The sequence below is a fragment of the Blennius ocellaris genome (assembly GCF_963422515.1).
Source record: "Blennius ocellaris genome assembly, chromosome: 20".
NCBI lineage: Eukaryota > Metazoa > Chordata > Actinopteri > Blenniiformes > Blenniidae > Blennius > Blennius ocellaris.
In genome coordinates this window covers 22,209,879-22,224,878 of record NC_137669.1, presented here as the reverse complement: position 1 = coordinate 22,224,878, position 15,000 = coordinate 22,209,879, and the positions used below count along the sequence as shown (strand labels likewise).

At 43.3% G+C, this 15,000-nt stretch overlaps 1 protein-coding gene across 1 annotated transcript in view; it reads left to right on the top strand.

Moving 5' to 3' along the window:
- Window positions 1-15,000, top strand: part of epha10 (EPH receptor A10) — a gene marked incomplete at both ends in the record, with an annotated part of 221,563 nt that overhangs the window by 201,356 nt on the left and 5,207 nt on the right. The window contains 5 exon segments of the mRNA XM_080515523.1: window positions 551-736; window positions 5,759-5,820; window positions 6,312-6,428; window positions 6,817-6,903; window positions 7,620-7,772. Coding sequence (XP_080371649.1) covers window positions 551-736; window positions 5,759-5,820; window positions 6,312-6,428; window positions 6,817-6,903; window positions 7,620-7,772 — 605 coding nt within the window.

Below are 15,000 nucleotides of genomic sequence, written 5' to 3'. Positions count from 1 at the left end.
AGACAAAATCTCTTCCTTTTTCATACTTTTTGGGACGATTCAGCCATAAATCCATGATACAGAAGGAATCGGGAGGAATTGCCCTCTGAGAACATGAAAAAAAAAAAAGAGTTTGATGCACATGCGCAGCCTCTTTTTGAACTTTCCTCAACCCACCCAGACACAAGTGGCAGAAAAACCTGTTCAATCAGGCTGGTAGCCCACTGATCTCTGCCAAATCCTGCTCCACTCCACTCGCTGTTATATTATGCTTCATCTCCTCAGCCTCGCTGCTTCACCTTCACCCCACCCCCCACCCCTGATCTCCCTTTGATCCCTTTGTATTTCATGTCTTTCTCTCTCACTCAATGGTGTCTGTCCATTTGCGTCATCCGCCGTCTCTCTCAATATGTTCGGATTTCTTCGTCTGATTCTGCTCCTCTCACTTTCTTTTTTTTTTTTTTTGATCATTGCAACGTCTGACCCGCGGCGCCCCTGCCTCATTCTGTATCAGGCGGCGGCGGCAGCGGCGACCTCTGACCTCTGCGTCTCTCTCTCTCTCTCCCGACAGGCGACTTTGGGGAGGTGTGTCGCGGCTGCCTGAAGCTTCCCAGTAAAAGAGAGCTTCCCGTGGCCATAAAGACGCTGCGGGCCGGCTGCTCTGAAAAACAGCGGCGCTCTTTTCTCAGCGAGGCGGGCATCCTGGGGCAGTTCGACCACTCCAACATAATCCGGCTGGAGGGCGTCATCACCACCGGTAAGGAGAGAGAGAGAGGGGGGGGGTGTCGAGGTAAAATCAGGAGTGTGATGATGCCACTGTGAAAAACAAGAGAGAGTGGGTGAAGATTTAAAAAAAAGAAGAAGCAGCACTGAATGGAACAAAATCCCCCATATCTAAGGTTTTAAAGTACTAACTGAGGAAGCCTGCTGTCGTAAAGAAAGTCCAGTTACTTCGATTATCTCAGACAAGGAAGCTTTATTTGCCTTCCACATTACAGAAACCTGAAGGAAATATGACGTCTTTAAAGTGTTTTGTCCGTTTGGATGATCTGAAGGACGTTTGCAAATAGTGGAGGAATTGAAATGGGGAAAAAATAATCACGTGTGTCATGAAAAAAAACAACTCCCAGGCCCCGTTTACATGGTGTCTTCAAGAGAAAATGCAAAAAACGCCGAGACGTGGTGGTTTAATCGTTGACAATCACATCAAGAACTGTTTTTAGCTGAACGATGGAAACTGAGGTCCAGGAGAGAAAAACAGGATGGAAGGAAAGGAAACCAACATGAGGTGAAGATGAGGTTTAGGTTAATGGGAATGGCGTGTGTGTGTGTGTGTGTGTGCGTGTGTGTGTGTGTGTGTGTGTGTGTGGGCATGATGCCCCAACACACACTCTGTGCTCAGTTGGATGGCAGCAGATGTGCAGCGTACTGTAATTGGTGCTCGAGGCCCAGCGGGGCCCTGAAATACACTCCAATAACACACACACTTGCAAAAACACACACACACACGTACACAAAAGCAGTCCTGCATGTTCTCGCTATCACCGACACACACCTGCTCGAAAAATCTCAACAACTTGCACGCAAATGTACAAATGTGCACACACGCCCACATGCCGCCAGCCGACAAATTACTTCCATTACATCGCTTTACACACACACACACACACACACACACACACACACACACACCGGGCTCTCGCTTTCTGCCCCCCCCCCCCCCCAACACACCAGGCTTACCTGGAAACGACAGCCACTCCCCACTCCACCTCCCCGCATCGTAACTCAGAGCGGAACTCCCACAGAAAAACAGCTTGCTTCTGTACTTTCTGCCTTTTTTCACACTTGTTTTTCTTTTATTACCATTTGCCCACCGCCTCGCCTGCGCGTCAGCACATTCGGGGCTGTGGAGAAAAAAACGCAGTAACGTGATTTGTTGCCTACTTGTGAGAACCTGAAACGAACAACAGTTTGCTTTTTTAGAATACATATTCTCAAATGCAGGAAGCTTGTCGTTGCGCCTCGTGTGTGCTGACACGACTATATCATCCATTGTTGATTGGCCCATGAGAAAGAACAAAGAAAAAAAACAACATGCCTTTTTTTCTTTTTGAGTGAAAAAAAAAAAAAAAAAAAAAAGCTTCTGTGTGTCTTTTCATTTTCTCAGGACGTTGTAGGAAATCCAACTTACAGATTTGTAGGAGTCCAACTACCCTGTGTGTGAGTCCAGGAAAGATTCTGACCAGAAATGTTCTTTAATCCGGTGTTTTTCAACGTTTTTTGAGCCAAGACACACTTTTTTCTTTGGAAAACTCTGGAGGCACACCGCCACCACCCAAAAATGTTAAAATGTGAAACTCTGTAGCCTCTATTAACAATATAAAGTCTTTCTCATCAAAGTTTTATCAACAGGAATCCAGTAAATCCAGAAACAAAGTCTTTTTTTTAATAGTGACTCCCTCAGTGTGAAACCTGGACCTGATGGATGAAGAGCTGAGATCCTGGTTCACATTCTTCCTTTTCAAAAACTTCTCCATCACTGTCACTGACACAGTACTTTGATACAAGATGGTAGCAGGAGGTGGAGATGAACCACACTGACGTCTGTCACTTTACATTTCACTGGCAAAGTTCTGTGCTGCCCTCTAGTGGCGAAGAGTATTTATACATGATTACTCTGCAACACACTGTCGCTGTGAGAGCAATTTTTTTTTTTTAGAAAAAACACCTGACGAGATCTCATAGAACACCAGTGGTTGAAAAACACTGCTTTAATCCATTCACAATTGTTGTCACTATTCATAAAACTATGTGACCCTCCCCTGCAAACCTACGCCCACAATACGCAACGTTACGTACTCCTGTTCAGCCGGTTCTTGATGAAAACACCTAATCAAGCCACTGCAGCTGCCGAGGTTCAGAGCGAGCGTCCGAACGGGGATGAAAGGGAACCGAAGTGGCTTTGAACACGCGGTGCTTGTTGGTGCCAGACGGGCTGAAGGGTTCAGATACCGCCGACCTGTTGGGATTCTCACACACATCCTTTCCTGAGGTGAACTGGAAAAAAAACCTGTGTTCTGGGTAAAGTTGCCCAGTCAGCTCCGAGGAGAATGGCTAGACGAGGTTGAGATTACAGAAAGGCAACAAGGACTTTATTACAAGGAATGTGTTTAACCTTTGAAGCAACAGAAGCCAACAGGGAATATCTTAGTTCTACCTAAAAACAAGAGGCTTTGAGTCTCTTAAGACTTTAAGTCTTTCATTTGCATGGCGCCAATGACAAATTTGACACGAAAGACAGAAATCATTGATGGATTCCTTGTATATATAATAATTCAGATCTTTGGACCTTTTAATTTAAACTCTCAAGATTATCTTTGTCGTGGTGTACCGTATACCAAATGAAAATGTCTACATTTTTGCAAAAACCAAACAATTGCTATGGGAAATTACTGGAATCTCAACATAGAGGCGAGTTTAATGAAACTTTCTGGCGCAAAATACAGTGAAATGTCCAGAAAGCTTTTCAGGCTGGTTTGATAGCAACCAGGTTTCGTGGCAGCGTCGCTGATATCTTGGCTCGAGTTTAAGAGTTGTGTTGAAAGTTTTAGAATTTGCCTGGTGGTTTGGCTGGATTAGAACTTCTTATGGCCTCATATTTGAACACCCTGATGGAATGGAAGTCTTTATAGTCTACCTGAGAACTGCAGCTGATACACTGAGTTTTAGTGGCTCCGTCCTGCAGGATGACATGAGACACTACAAAGCTCTGAAAATGTCAGTCTCGTTTCCCGAATAGGAAATTAAGTGCATCTAAACGGCCTCAACTGTCACTAGAGCTTGATCCACTAAGAGCAATGGTCCAGGACCCCTTCAGGGGGCGCTAGAGATCCCACCAGGCTTGTTTGCTGTGAGAATCAGATCTGCACAGACCTTGGAAGCTTCCAAATAAAAGATATTTGGCTGCTCAAATTAGTAAAAAAAAGTATTTTGTGAGAAAAATTGGAAGTGATTGAAACAGATACAGAAATGTAGGAAAGACAGACATTTTGATGATATTTATTCTACCTCCGAGTGAAAGAGGCAGCAACTCCCATCTTGCGAAATCCTGCTTTAGTTTTGAAAGTAACACTTGATAGTTAAATTTGTATAGATCTGCATGATTTTTTGTAATCCAAATTCCTAAATATTTGAATTTATTGCGACTAGGTTTAAAAGGAGCCAAAATTGTCGATAAATCTCCTGATCTCTTTCCAATAAGCATTGCTTCACTCTTTTCATAATTAACCTTGTATCCTGATACTACTCCAAACTGTTTCGGCAGGTCCAGAACTTTGGGCAGACTCTTCGATGGGTTAGATATAGACAAGAGCATATCGTCTGCATAAAGCGATACTTTATGCTCAGTGATGCCACGACGTATTCCTGAGTAGTCAGCACACTGTCTCAAAGCAATGGTCAAGAGGCTCAATAGCCAGAGCAAAGAGAAGTGGTGACAACGGGCAGCCCTGTCTCGTTCCACACTGTAGTTGAAAATATGAGGACAAATGGTCAAAGGGGAGGAATAAAGAACCTCAAGCCAGGAAATGAAATTTCTCCCAAATCCAAACTTTTGTAGTGCATAAAAAAGGAAGTCCCATCTCACCCGATCAAACGCCTTCTCAGCATCAAGTGAGACCACTGCCTCAAGCACTTCATCTTTGGATTTACTATAAATTATAGACCTTGGAAGCTTCCCGTTTGGTTAATTCTGAGTGCGTGTCGATCTGACTCCACTGATCACAGGTAACAGACGTCAGCCAGAGTTTTTCCTTGGGATTCCCACGGGGTGAGAAATTACGTCAAGAGATGATGGATGCGTCGTGCACGAGCAGCCAACACATTTGCATCAATTCTACGAAGCTCAGCTGGTCGACGTGGACCGAGAGCCTTGTTCAGCGGGACAGAGGAACGTGGGATCCAAACTGGTTTCTACCGCGGTGTGTACCCGAGGTGGTGTGTGCGGCAGGCGGCGACCAGAACGAATTGGTAAAGAAGTGTTGTCGTCGTTTCAAAGTAGCTGGGTCGCGTCTGTCACGTCGGCCCCCGTGCGCTCTCGTTAAAACACAGATTCACTCGCGCTCGTCTCAGTGACATAACGTCTGGCACATCTCGACAGCGTCCCCGTGACTCACAGGGACAGATTCCTAAAAGCCCAGTAATACTGGCAAACCCTGATTTGTTGGGAAAACGATGCCAAGCCATCTCTTTGTTTTGTTTTATACAAAAGAGTGTGTGCTAATCAGCCCGTTTAATGGTCACATCAGAGAAATTTTACATTTCAAAATGTTCACAAATCTATCCTAGTTTATCCTACTGTTTCAACCTCCCATAATCCTCTCTGTCTCCGGCTGCTGCAGCCTTATTTTCTTCCTCTGTGCACTTCATAGCACTGCTGGATCCCTGCCATCTGCGCCTTGGCACAGTGTGTGTCTGTGCGAGCGTGTGAGTGTGTATGTGTGTGTGTGTGCGTGCGTGTGTGTGTGTGTTTCAGGGTCGTTAAACTTGCTGAGACAGCCAGGGCAGCACACAGGTTCTCTCAGCTTCACCACAGTTCACTGGGTGAAGAATGGCTTTGCACAATGCCTGCCTCGCTGGCAAGTGGACTAGACTCACTTCACTCCCTCTCTCTCTTTTCCCGTGTCTCTATTACCGCTGTGATTTCTCCCTTTTTTTTTAACCTGAATTTCACTTATATCAATTCCTATATCCTTTTTATTCTCTTTATCTCTCCCTGCAGGTAACACCATGATGATAATCGAGGAGAGCATGTCGAACGGAGCCTTAGATTCCTTCCTCAGGGTCAGTTTTTGTCTAGTTTTCTTTTCTAAACATCCCGACATGTAATTGCAGATGTGCCGCCTCATTATGGAGCAAATTTAAGGCTCGCAATTATCTCCTGTTTTTGAGGCGCCTCGCAAACAAGGCTTTTTTTTTTTACCATTTCGGATAATCCTAAAAAAACTCACTGTTATTATAATGCCTAGGGCGGCAATACTTATTACAGTAATAAGCAAAAACGAATCATAATTAACAGCACAAATGGAGTGTTTCTGCTCAAAGGTGCTGTAAGCTGCTGTAAAGTGTTACTGCGCCCCCTCTGCTCCGTGAACCGGCACGCTGTGGTTTATAATGATGTGAATTAATGGGCCTGTTTGTTTTTATCCTCCAAATAAAAGGATTCAGCTCAGGAAGCACAATATTGCATTGTAGGAGCAGCTGTGCTGGCACCAAATTGTCCCGTCGTTTTTTATTCACCCTTTTTTTTTTTTTTTTTGTCCACCTAACCTCAGAAACATGAAGGCCAGTTGAGTGTAATGCAGCTGATGGATATGCTGACCGGCGTGGCATCGGGGATGAAGTACCTCACCGAAATGGGTTTCGTCCACAAACGGTTGGCCGCACACAAGGTAAGGGAGCAGGTGGGAGGAGATGATGGGTGGGGGGGGGGGGGGGGTGATGTATGTCTCAAGGTTTCGTGCAGGCGGCGAGCAGAATACAATTTGTTCCCGTCGCCGAACGTCTCCGACGGCCGTCCACCTGGAGGTTTTTTATAGAAGTGTCGCGCCGAAAATGATGTCGCCGTCAGAATCCCGTCTTTGTCTCTCAGAGAAGCCGCGGTCACGTTGTGGTTAAATGAAGAGCGTTTTGTTCCTCGCAAAACAATCAATTGTCCGCCGGTGCGATAAGAGCTTCTCCCACCGGCGTGCTGCTCTCCCACCACACTGAGATTGTTCCCCCCCCCCCCCCCCCGCGAGTGTACGCCATGCTAATCAGCCTGTTTTTCCTTAATCTCAGGTGCTTGTTAACTCCAACCTGGGCTGCAAGGTGTCGGGCTTCAGGCCCCTGCAGGAGGACAAGATAGAGGCCATCTACACCACACTGGTAAGAGACAAACATCTGCTGCGACCTGGACGGCCGTGCAGGTGGTCAAGTGCATGGATGTCAAACACCAGATGCCTCCCGGTGCCGCCATCTTGGGGAGGTCACCCGCTCGTGCTAAACGTAAAGATCCCAGGCTAGAAAATCCACATAAACATTCGTAGCTCGCTTGCGAGTAGCAACACAAAAAAGTACCTAATTTTAAAGCCGAGGCAAAGCTCTATCCCGTGGCTCGAGCAGGTGACCTCCCCAAGATGGCGGCGCTGTTGGTCCAAAGATAAAGCTGATTCTCATAGAAGCACGCGTTGCAGTTTGTTGCATTTGGAGCTGTCAGGGTCTCGACTTGGCCTCCAGATCCAGACCCCGGATTTTGATCTATTGGACATCACATCTGCGAAGACCTTCAGAGGTCTGGAGGAATCTGTACGATACTGGGCGAGAGCTATTTATTAGGCTTTGAGGTCTTAATGCTACGATCGATTGGCGTATGCCTGGCTCCATCTTCCAATCAGCTGATCACTACAAGATTCCTGGCGTCACGTCAGACACTGGTCAGCTTTTAACTTCTCGGGTTATTCTGGGATTTCGCTCAACGTGTGAATCCGCGACTCTTTCGATGTGAAGAAAATGCGCTCCGGGCCTTTTCAAAGGGAATATTAACGCCCCGTTTCGGTGAACTTCCCCCACGCCCCCTTTTTTTTTTTTTTTTTTTTTTGCAGCACGGCGGGAAGAGCGTGGTGCTGTGGACCGCTCCGGAGGCCATCCAGTACCACCGCTTCTCCTCCGCCTCCGACGTGTGGAGCTTCGGCATCGTCATGTGGGAGGTCATGTCCTACGGAGAGAGACCCTACTGGGACATGGGCAACCAGGATGTGAGTTCAGAGGGAGATTTATACTTCTAGTCATTTCCTTTCTCCTTTATATTCCCACTCGATATAAAAATATCTGCACTTCCCCATCCTCCCTCTTCAATCCTTTCTTCTTCTTCTTCTTCTTTTTTTTTTTTTATGAATGAACTCTCTATCCATGCCCAGCATGGATCTTATTAAAAGAAAGCCAAGAAGCCACAGTACCTCTGAGAGCTTCTGCGGGGAATAAGTCCCTCTCTCTAAGTCTGCATCAGCTCCATGACCAATCCTGTTTTCTCTTAAGGATGCGTTGACCCCCTTCTAGTGGCCAAGCGTCTGTCCCCGAGTGCCATCGCGCTCTTAAAAGTGCTGAAAATCCTTTGTGGGAACGTCCGCTCCCTTTCAGGAAATGTAAAGCACTTGCCATTTGAGGGAAGTGATTGTCCAGTTGATAGGAACCCGCCGCTTGTCACCAGCAAACCTGTTATTTCCAAGTCAATGTGGGTGGGCTCCCGGCTCTTCGTCCTTCAAACAAAGGTTGTTTTTATTCCACGTTTTGAAGGAAGTCATGCTTCCAAAGTGCTGTTGAAAGCCTGACGCAAGTCCTGCTGAAGAGAAAGTAGAAGCTTGGTTGTTTTGGGGTTTTTTTTTTTCTTTTTACTGAAGCCGACAACATAAAAGACGGTTTAGTAGTTTCATCAAGCTGGTGTCTTTTGAAATCACAAAATAATAAAACAACAGCTTCTCTTCCGGCACTTTAAGCCCAGTTCACGCAACGTGAAAAAAACTAAAATCCTTCGTGGGGGGTCCACGTACACGACGACGCCGAAAACGCAATCTTTTGAAAATGCTATCAATGTAGTAATATATAGTTGTTCTGCACATGCTCAGTAGAGACAATCAGAACAGTGTTTTCTCCGTTTCCATATTCTCCTGGGACTTTTGGTACTTTTATTTTGACAGTCAACGTAATAACAATCCGACTCGGTCGTCTGTCCACTAGAACGTCCGTCTTCTCCTGCTTGTTGTTGCTTAGAGCAGATTGTTCGCACGCGTGTATGCGATTTTATAACAAAAACAAACAGCTCCCGACGTCATTTTCAGCGATTCTGTGGTTTCGGTGTAAACTGACATCGTTTTCAAAATGTTGTGGAAACTTTGAAAGAGCCTGGACTTTAATTTACTTTTTTACTCTTGGCTTCAGGTGACTACATAAATAAACATCATTCATTCCAATCGTCCATAAGTGAAAATTGCAAATTTGTAATAACGGCTGACCTCATTGTTCCGTGTTCATATACGTAAATTGCTTCAAGTGCGAACAAGAAGCTCATAAGTCGAGGTTCCAGACCCACAAAGTCCAAGCGGGGGGGGGGGGGGAAACATGTCTTACTGAAGAAAAACAATTTAAACCATTAAAATATGAAACTACTTTTATTAAAATTCAGCATTTATCAACTCAACACCAAATCCCAGAACAGTGTGCTTGAATTTATATAGGCCTAAAATTGAGTTAGACACACACACACACTCATACACACACACACACACACACACCTCTGCCACTGTCCACCGTGCAATTTCCATACTCCTGCAATAACACAACTTCCTGCTCTCTATATACTAGTTGATCATATTATGTTCTCTGCTTGATTAAATTTTATTTTTCAGATTTTCATACATATTTATATTTATTCTGACAGGCTGGAAACTGTCGCCGCTGCAAGGGACAAGGGACTGAATTAAATTCTGTTGTTTCCTGTGCAATGACAATAAAACTTTGAAAAACAGCTGGAGGTTGCAGCTTCTCTGATGTGATGGAGAGACACAACAACAACAACAACAAATACAAGCGTCGCGGTCGTACGTCCCCGCAGAGCACTGTCAAGCACCGTTTAAGAGAATATATAATGATTAATTAGAAAAGGTAAAAAAAAAAAACATCTTGACCTTGCATGTGTTAAACAAAATCATCATCTGAGGCTTCATAAAGAAAAATAGATGGTTTGATTTAAACTGCATGGTTAAACATGATACTTAAAAAATGATATTTAAATTTAGGTTAGATTCTACAGGTGAATTTTCTTTTCCATTCTATAATTGTAATTCATTCCAAAATCAAAATAGACACAAAATATATCTACACAGCCCCCCCCCCCAAAAAAGAAAGTACATAAAAGTAACCAAAAAAATTAAAACAGCGACCTAACTGACTCTGTATCACGTCTGGAGCGTTGCAAAAGTGTGTATATTCCTTAGAAAAGATGGATATTTGACGGGTATGAACGCTTCAGAACGAGTGCTTCTTATTGAGAAAGTTTCCTCTCGGCCCGGTTCATATTATCAAACTTTCCGCCGGAGAGGCCAAAGGGCGGCGGCGGCGCAGCGACGGGGATATTAATCCACTTTAAATTGATTCATTATATCATAACGGAACTGTTGGTCGGCCCGTCCACCTGTGATCCGCCGTGCCCTTTACCTCCCGCTCTGATTAAATGGAAAATGTCAAAAGCTGAAAAGCTTTTTATGACTGCTGCTTAGCGAGATGGAGGCTTGGGGGAGGGGAGGGGGGGGGGTGGACGGACGTTGTTTTCAGAAAGGCTTCATGTTGACAGGGCACTGTTTTTGAAAACGATAAACGTTTTTCACTGAACCTGCAGGAATGCTGCACGTTGCTGCCACTAGTGGGCGCTGTTGGTCGTTTTAGCAGTGGAACCGCACAACAATCGACTCTAAACATTAACGACGGGCGAACACAGACATTCTAGTCGCAAGACCACCAAGTTGGATTGCTATTACGGTGACTGTCAAAATAAAAGTCTGAGGAGTCACGACACGGCGGAAGAGTAGAGTGGAGAGCTTCATTCCTCCCCAGGGGGAAACGCAAAGTTACAACAGCTCAAGGTAAAAAGGTGCCGAAATTATAAAAATTAAAGAATTAAAATATGTAAACATATGTAAATATCTAAACAAGAGCACAAAAAATAGAATAAGTAAAAATAAAAAAAATGAAACAATCCAGTAAAAAAAAGAAAGAAATCCTCTAAAAATAGAGTAAAATTGCCAGAATTGATATAAACACAGTGTAGATAGGTAAAAGAAACGTCTCTACTGAGCATGTGCAGGACTGGTGTGGTGCGCACGAGACGTTTCCACGGAGACGGATTCAGAGCATTTTCAAAAAAGATCCACCTTGGGAGCCGTTTTCAAAAAGATCCACCTTGGGAGCCGTTTTCAAAAAGTTGCGTTTACACCCAAACACGCAGCAGAAACTCTCTCGTATATATATATCTCTTATCTCATTAATGCATTCTAGATTATTCCGATCAGATTCTGTCATCTCTTAATTCTGCTCTCGTTCGCTGGCCTGCAAACACACTTTTGGTAGGAAATTAAAAAGTCCTAATGCAGTTTTCTGCCGATACGAGCCGAGCTATTGTGATACCCCATCAAATATCCTGCGAAGTAACATCATGAGATATTGAATATCCTGCTAAATGACCTTTCAGCCCCTCGGCTGCGGCCGGCCGTGATGGATTTTGTTGCAGGGATACTTTCCTCTCTCTCTCTCTCTCTCGACGATTGCAAGTTTGCAGATTCACTTTTTGGAGTTTGTTTTTGTTGACAGACTTTGCAAGGCCTGTCTGTGAAATGTGATTTACTTTGCAGGTGGTGAACGCTAATAGTCACCTCAGAGAGACGGAAAGCTGTCTTAAATATTCTGCCAAGCTACAATTACCGGAGTGCACAATAAACTAGCAAATGAATATAAAGAAGGGAGTTATAGAAGCCTGGAATATGCAATAAAAACATTGTGGGGAAAAGTTAATTATAAAGCCAGTTGAGTTAAGTTTCAAGTTTCCTATTTAGTTTTTTTATTAAATTGTTATAATTACCCTTCGGATGAATACAAATAAAAAAAAACATATCAGCATAATTAAGACGTTTTCAGATCCTTTATTTTGGATTTTCACAACTCATAAAAATCAAATTACGAACAATCAAACATATTTCAGGTTATGTGTGTTCGAGCTAAAATGCATGAAATGTCCGCTGGGAAATTAACTTCTTGTAAAAGTCTAATTCATACGTTTGCTTGTTCCATTAATCTGAAACTAACAATTTAATAAAACACACCTGAAGAGAGTGGAACTGCCACTGTTTTTTTTTCCAGCAATATACTAAAATATGAGTCGATTAATTATTTTTATTTCTCATATTCTTCGGGTGTAAGACTAATTTCCCTATTTTCCTTTAAGAATTACAATATTCACCTTGGGTTTTTTTTATTCCCACAGCAAATAAAAATAATTCTGACCTTCAGTTAAATAAAACATGATGATCTGAAAACAAATCTTTGATTTTGAGACTTGAAAAGTTTGCACAAAAAAAAGAGAGAATGACTCATTTTACACTCAAATATATCATTGGTTTCGCTTGTTGAAATACTGTTTCACAAGTAATGTCAATCAATGTAATTTGTGATTAAAAGGAGGATGTTGATGAAAATGTTCTTCGTTTGCCTCGTAAAGATATTCTGAATGGAAGTGTCGACGTCAGCCGCCTTCAACCAAAGAAGTTGGTGGCAGAATAAAACAGAAGCAACGACACATTATTGTTTATTGATTTTACATGAAGCAGATCATCGTCAAACTCATTTTAGTTCCGGGATCACAAAACTGCACAATTTCATCTTGAGTGGGTCAGACATGGTGCCAGAATAACCTTGAAGAGAAGAGGAAGAGGAAGAGGAAGAGGAAGAGGAAGAGGGGGGGTTTGAGAAACAACTACTGCGATATCAATAATAATCCAATATTTAAAGACTTTCTTTGTGATCAGATACGATAAGATACGACAGGACAGGACAGGACAGGACAGGACAGGACAGGACAGGACAGGACAGGACAGGACAGGACAGGACAAGACAAGACAAGACAAGACAAGACAAGACAAGACAAGACAGGACAGGACAGGACAGGACAGGACAGGACAGGACAGGACAGGACAGGACAGGACAGGACAGGACAGGACAGGACAGGACAGGACAGGACAGGACAGGACAGGACAGGACAGACAGGACAGGACACGACACGACACGACACGACACGACACGACACGACACGACACGACACGACACGACACGACACGACACGACACGACACGACACGACACGACACGACACGACACGACACGACACGACACGACACGACACGACACGACACGACACGACACGACACTATTGATCTCACAAAGGAGAAATCTACTTGTTCCATTCTGCTCTTAAGGAAACTCATGAGTAGGAAAGACAAGAAATGTGCAAACAGTTAGATAAGAATAGAGGAATCTTATAAACAATGACTATCAAGAACTCTTAAGGGCCAAAAATATTTACAGTAGAAAGTAATAATAAGTAGATTAAAAAAAATAGGACTAAAAATAAGATAAAAATCACAAACTATGATAAAGTATATAAGTTCTAAGGGAGCAAAATATACGGTAAGATGAAATACAAGGAAATTAAACTATGATGGGGGGCAAAGTGTAGAATGAACTACAATAAACATACTATAGTAAAGAATAATACCAGTGTTGGCAGTGCAGGTCAATTAGTGACGTAGATATGACGTTATGTTGCAGAATTTTATTTTTTTTAACTCTTTGTTTTCATTTTTCCGTTTTTCTTCTTGACAGTAAACACAAAGAAAAAACAAAACAGCAACACCAACACAATAAAATTAAATAAAATAAAAAAAATGTAAATTAATTAAAAAAAAATTACAATAAATAAAAAATAGCACAGAAAAAGCAAACAATTAACAATAATAATAATAATAAAAATAATAATAAATTGTGCTCACATTGACAATATTAATAAGACAAGGTCATTTAGCCTAATTTATTATTATTATAATAATTGCAGAATATTAAAAAAAAATTGTATATTATCACAGAATCAATCACAATTTCAACATAAAGCCAATTTTAATGAAAAGTTATGGTGCAAAATTCAGGGAAATGCTTTGGAAAATGACATGTTGGAATGTGTGTGTGTGTGTGTGTGTGTGTGTGTGTGTGTAGGTGATAAAGGCCATCGAGGACGGCTTCAGGCTGCCGGCCCCGGTCAACTGCCCCCCCACCTCACCAGCTGATGCTGGACTGCTGGCAGAAGGAGCGGACGGAGCGGCCCAGCTTCAGCCAGATCCACTCCGCCCTCAGCAAGAGCGTCCGCTCGCCCGACGCCATCGGCTCGTCCACGCTGGCGCGCAGGTAGCCACGCGCTCGCCGACTTGAATGTCCTCCGCGCAGAACGTCCCCTTAAACCTTGTGACCTCTGACCTGTGACCTCCAGAACCCTCAGCTCGTCCATCACGCTGGCCGAGCGGCCCCTGCCCTCCTTCCCGGCCTTTAACTCGGTGGGCGAGTGGCTGGACGCCGTGGACATGGGCCGCTACAAGGACAACTTCACCGCCGCCGGATACTGCTACCTGGAGTCCGTGGCGCGAATGACCGTGCAGTGAGTGGCTTCCTCTCGCCTAATAGTAATAATAATCGGCAAAATAGGAGATAACCCGCAGAAAGACGAGTCCACGGTTGCCTCCGCTAGTTTTTTTTAATCATTTACTCGAAGGTCGTTCGTTCTCATATCACTAGCATCAAGCGCTCAGTCATGACGCTCACGTATAGCTGGCCTTCAGGCACTACTATCATTTATTTAGATTTTCACAAGGTGCATCCAGAATAAGAGCAGTCTTTTTCAGTAATTATGAGCACAGCTATTCAGGCGCTCCTCAAACAATTTACAATTTAATCTTTAAAAAGATTTGGAATCTATTACGTGGGGTTCGAGCTTACTATACATAAGTCATGAAAACAGAAAACACTGCAACTCACAGTCTTAAAGGTCAATACTCACAATTAAAATGTGTTGTGGAAGTAGAATAACACATTAAATGGAACATGTTTTTGAGACGCGTGTGTCGATATGTATGATCTACGTGCATATTGTAAATAATAATTATTATTATTATTATTACTATTATTGTTGTTGTAATAATAAGACAAGGAGGTTAAGAAAGGCATGACAAGGAGGATAAATACAAGTATTTATTGAGATTAAGGTAATAAAATAAGTCAAATCTATTTTTTTAACGTAAAGCCTGAGTAGAGGTTTGTTCTGTAGGAACTATGTTCCCCCCCCCCCCCGTGTATGCCTTTATTGTGGTAATTGTGAGAAGAAATCGTGGTAAAGTGC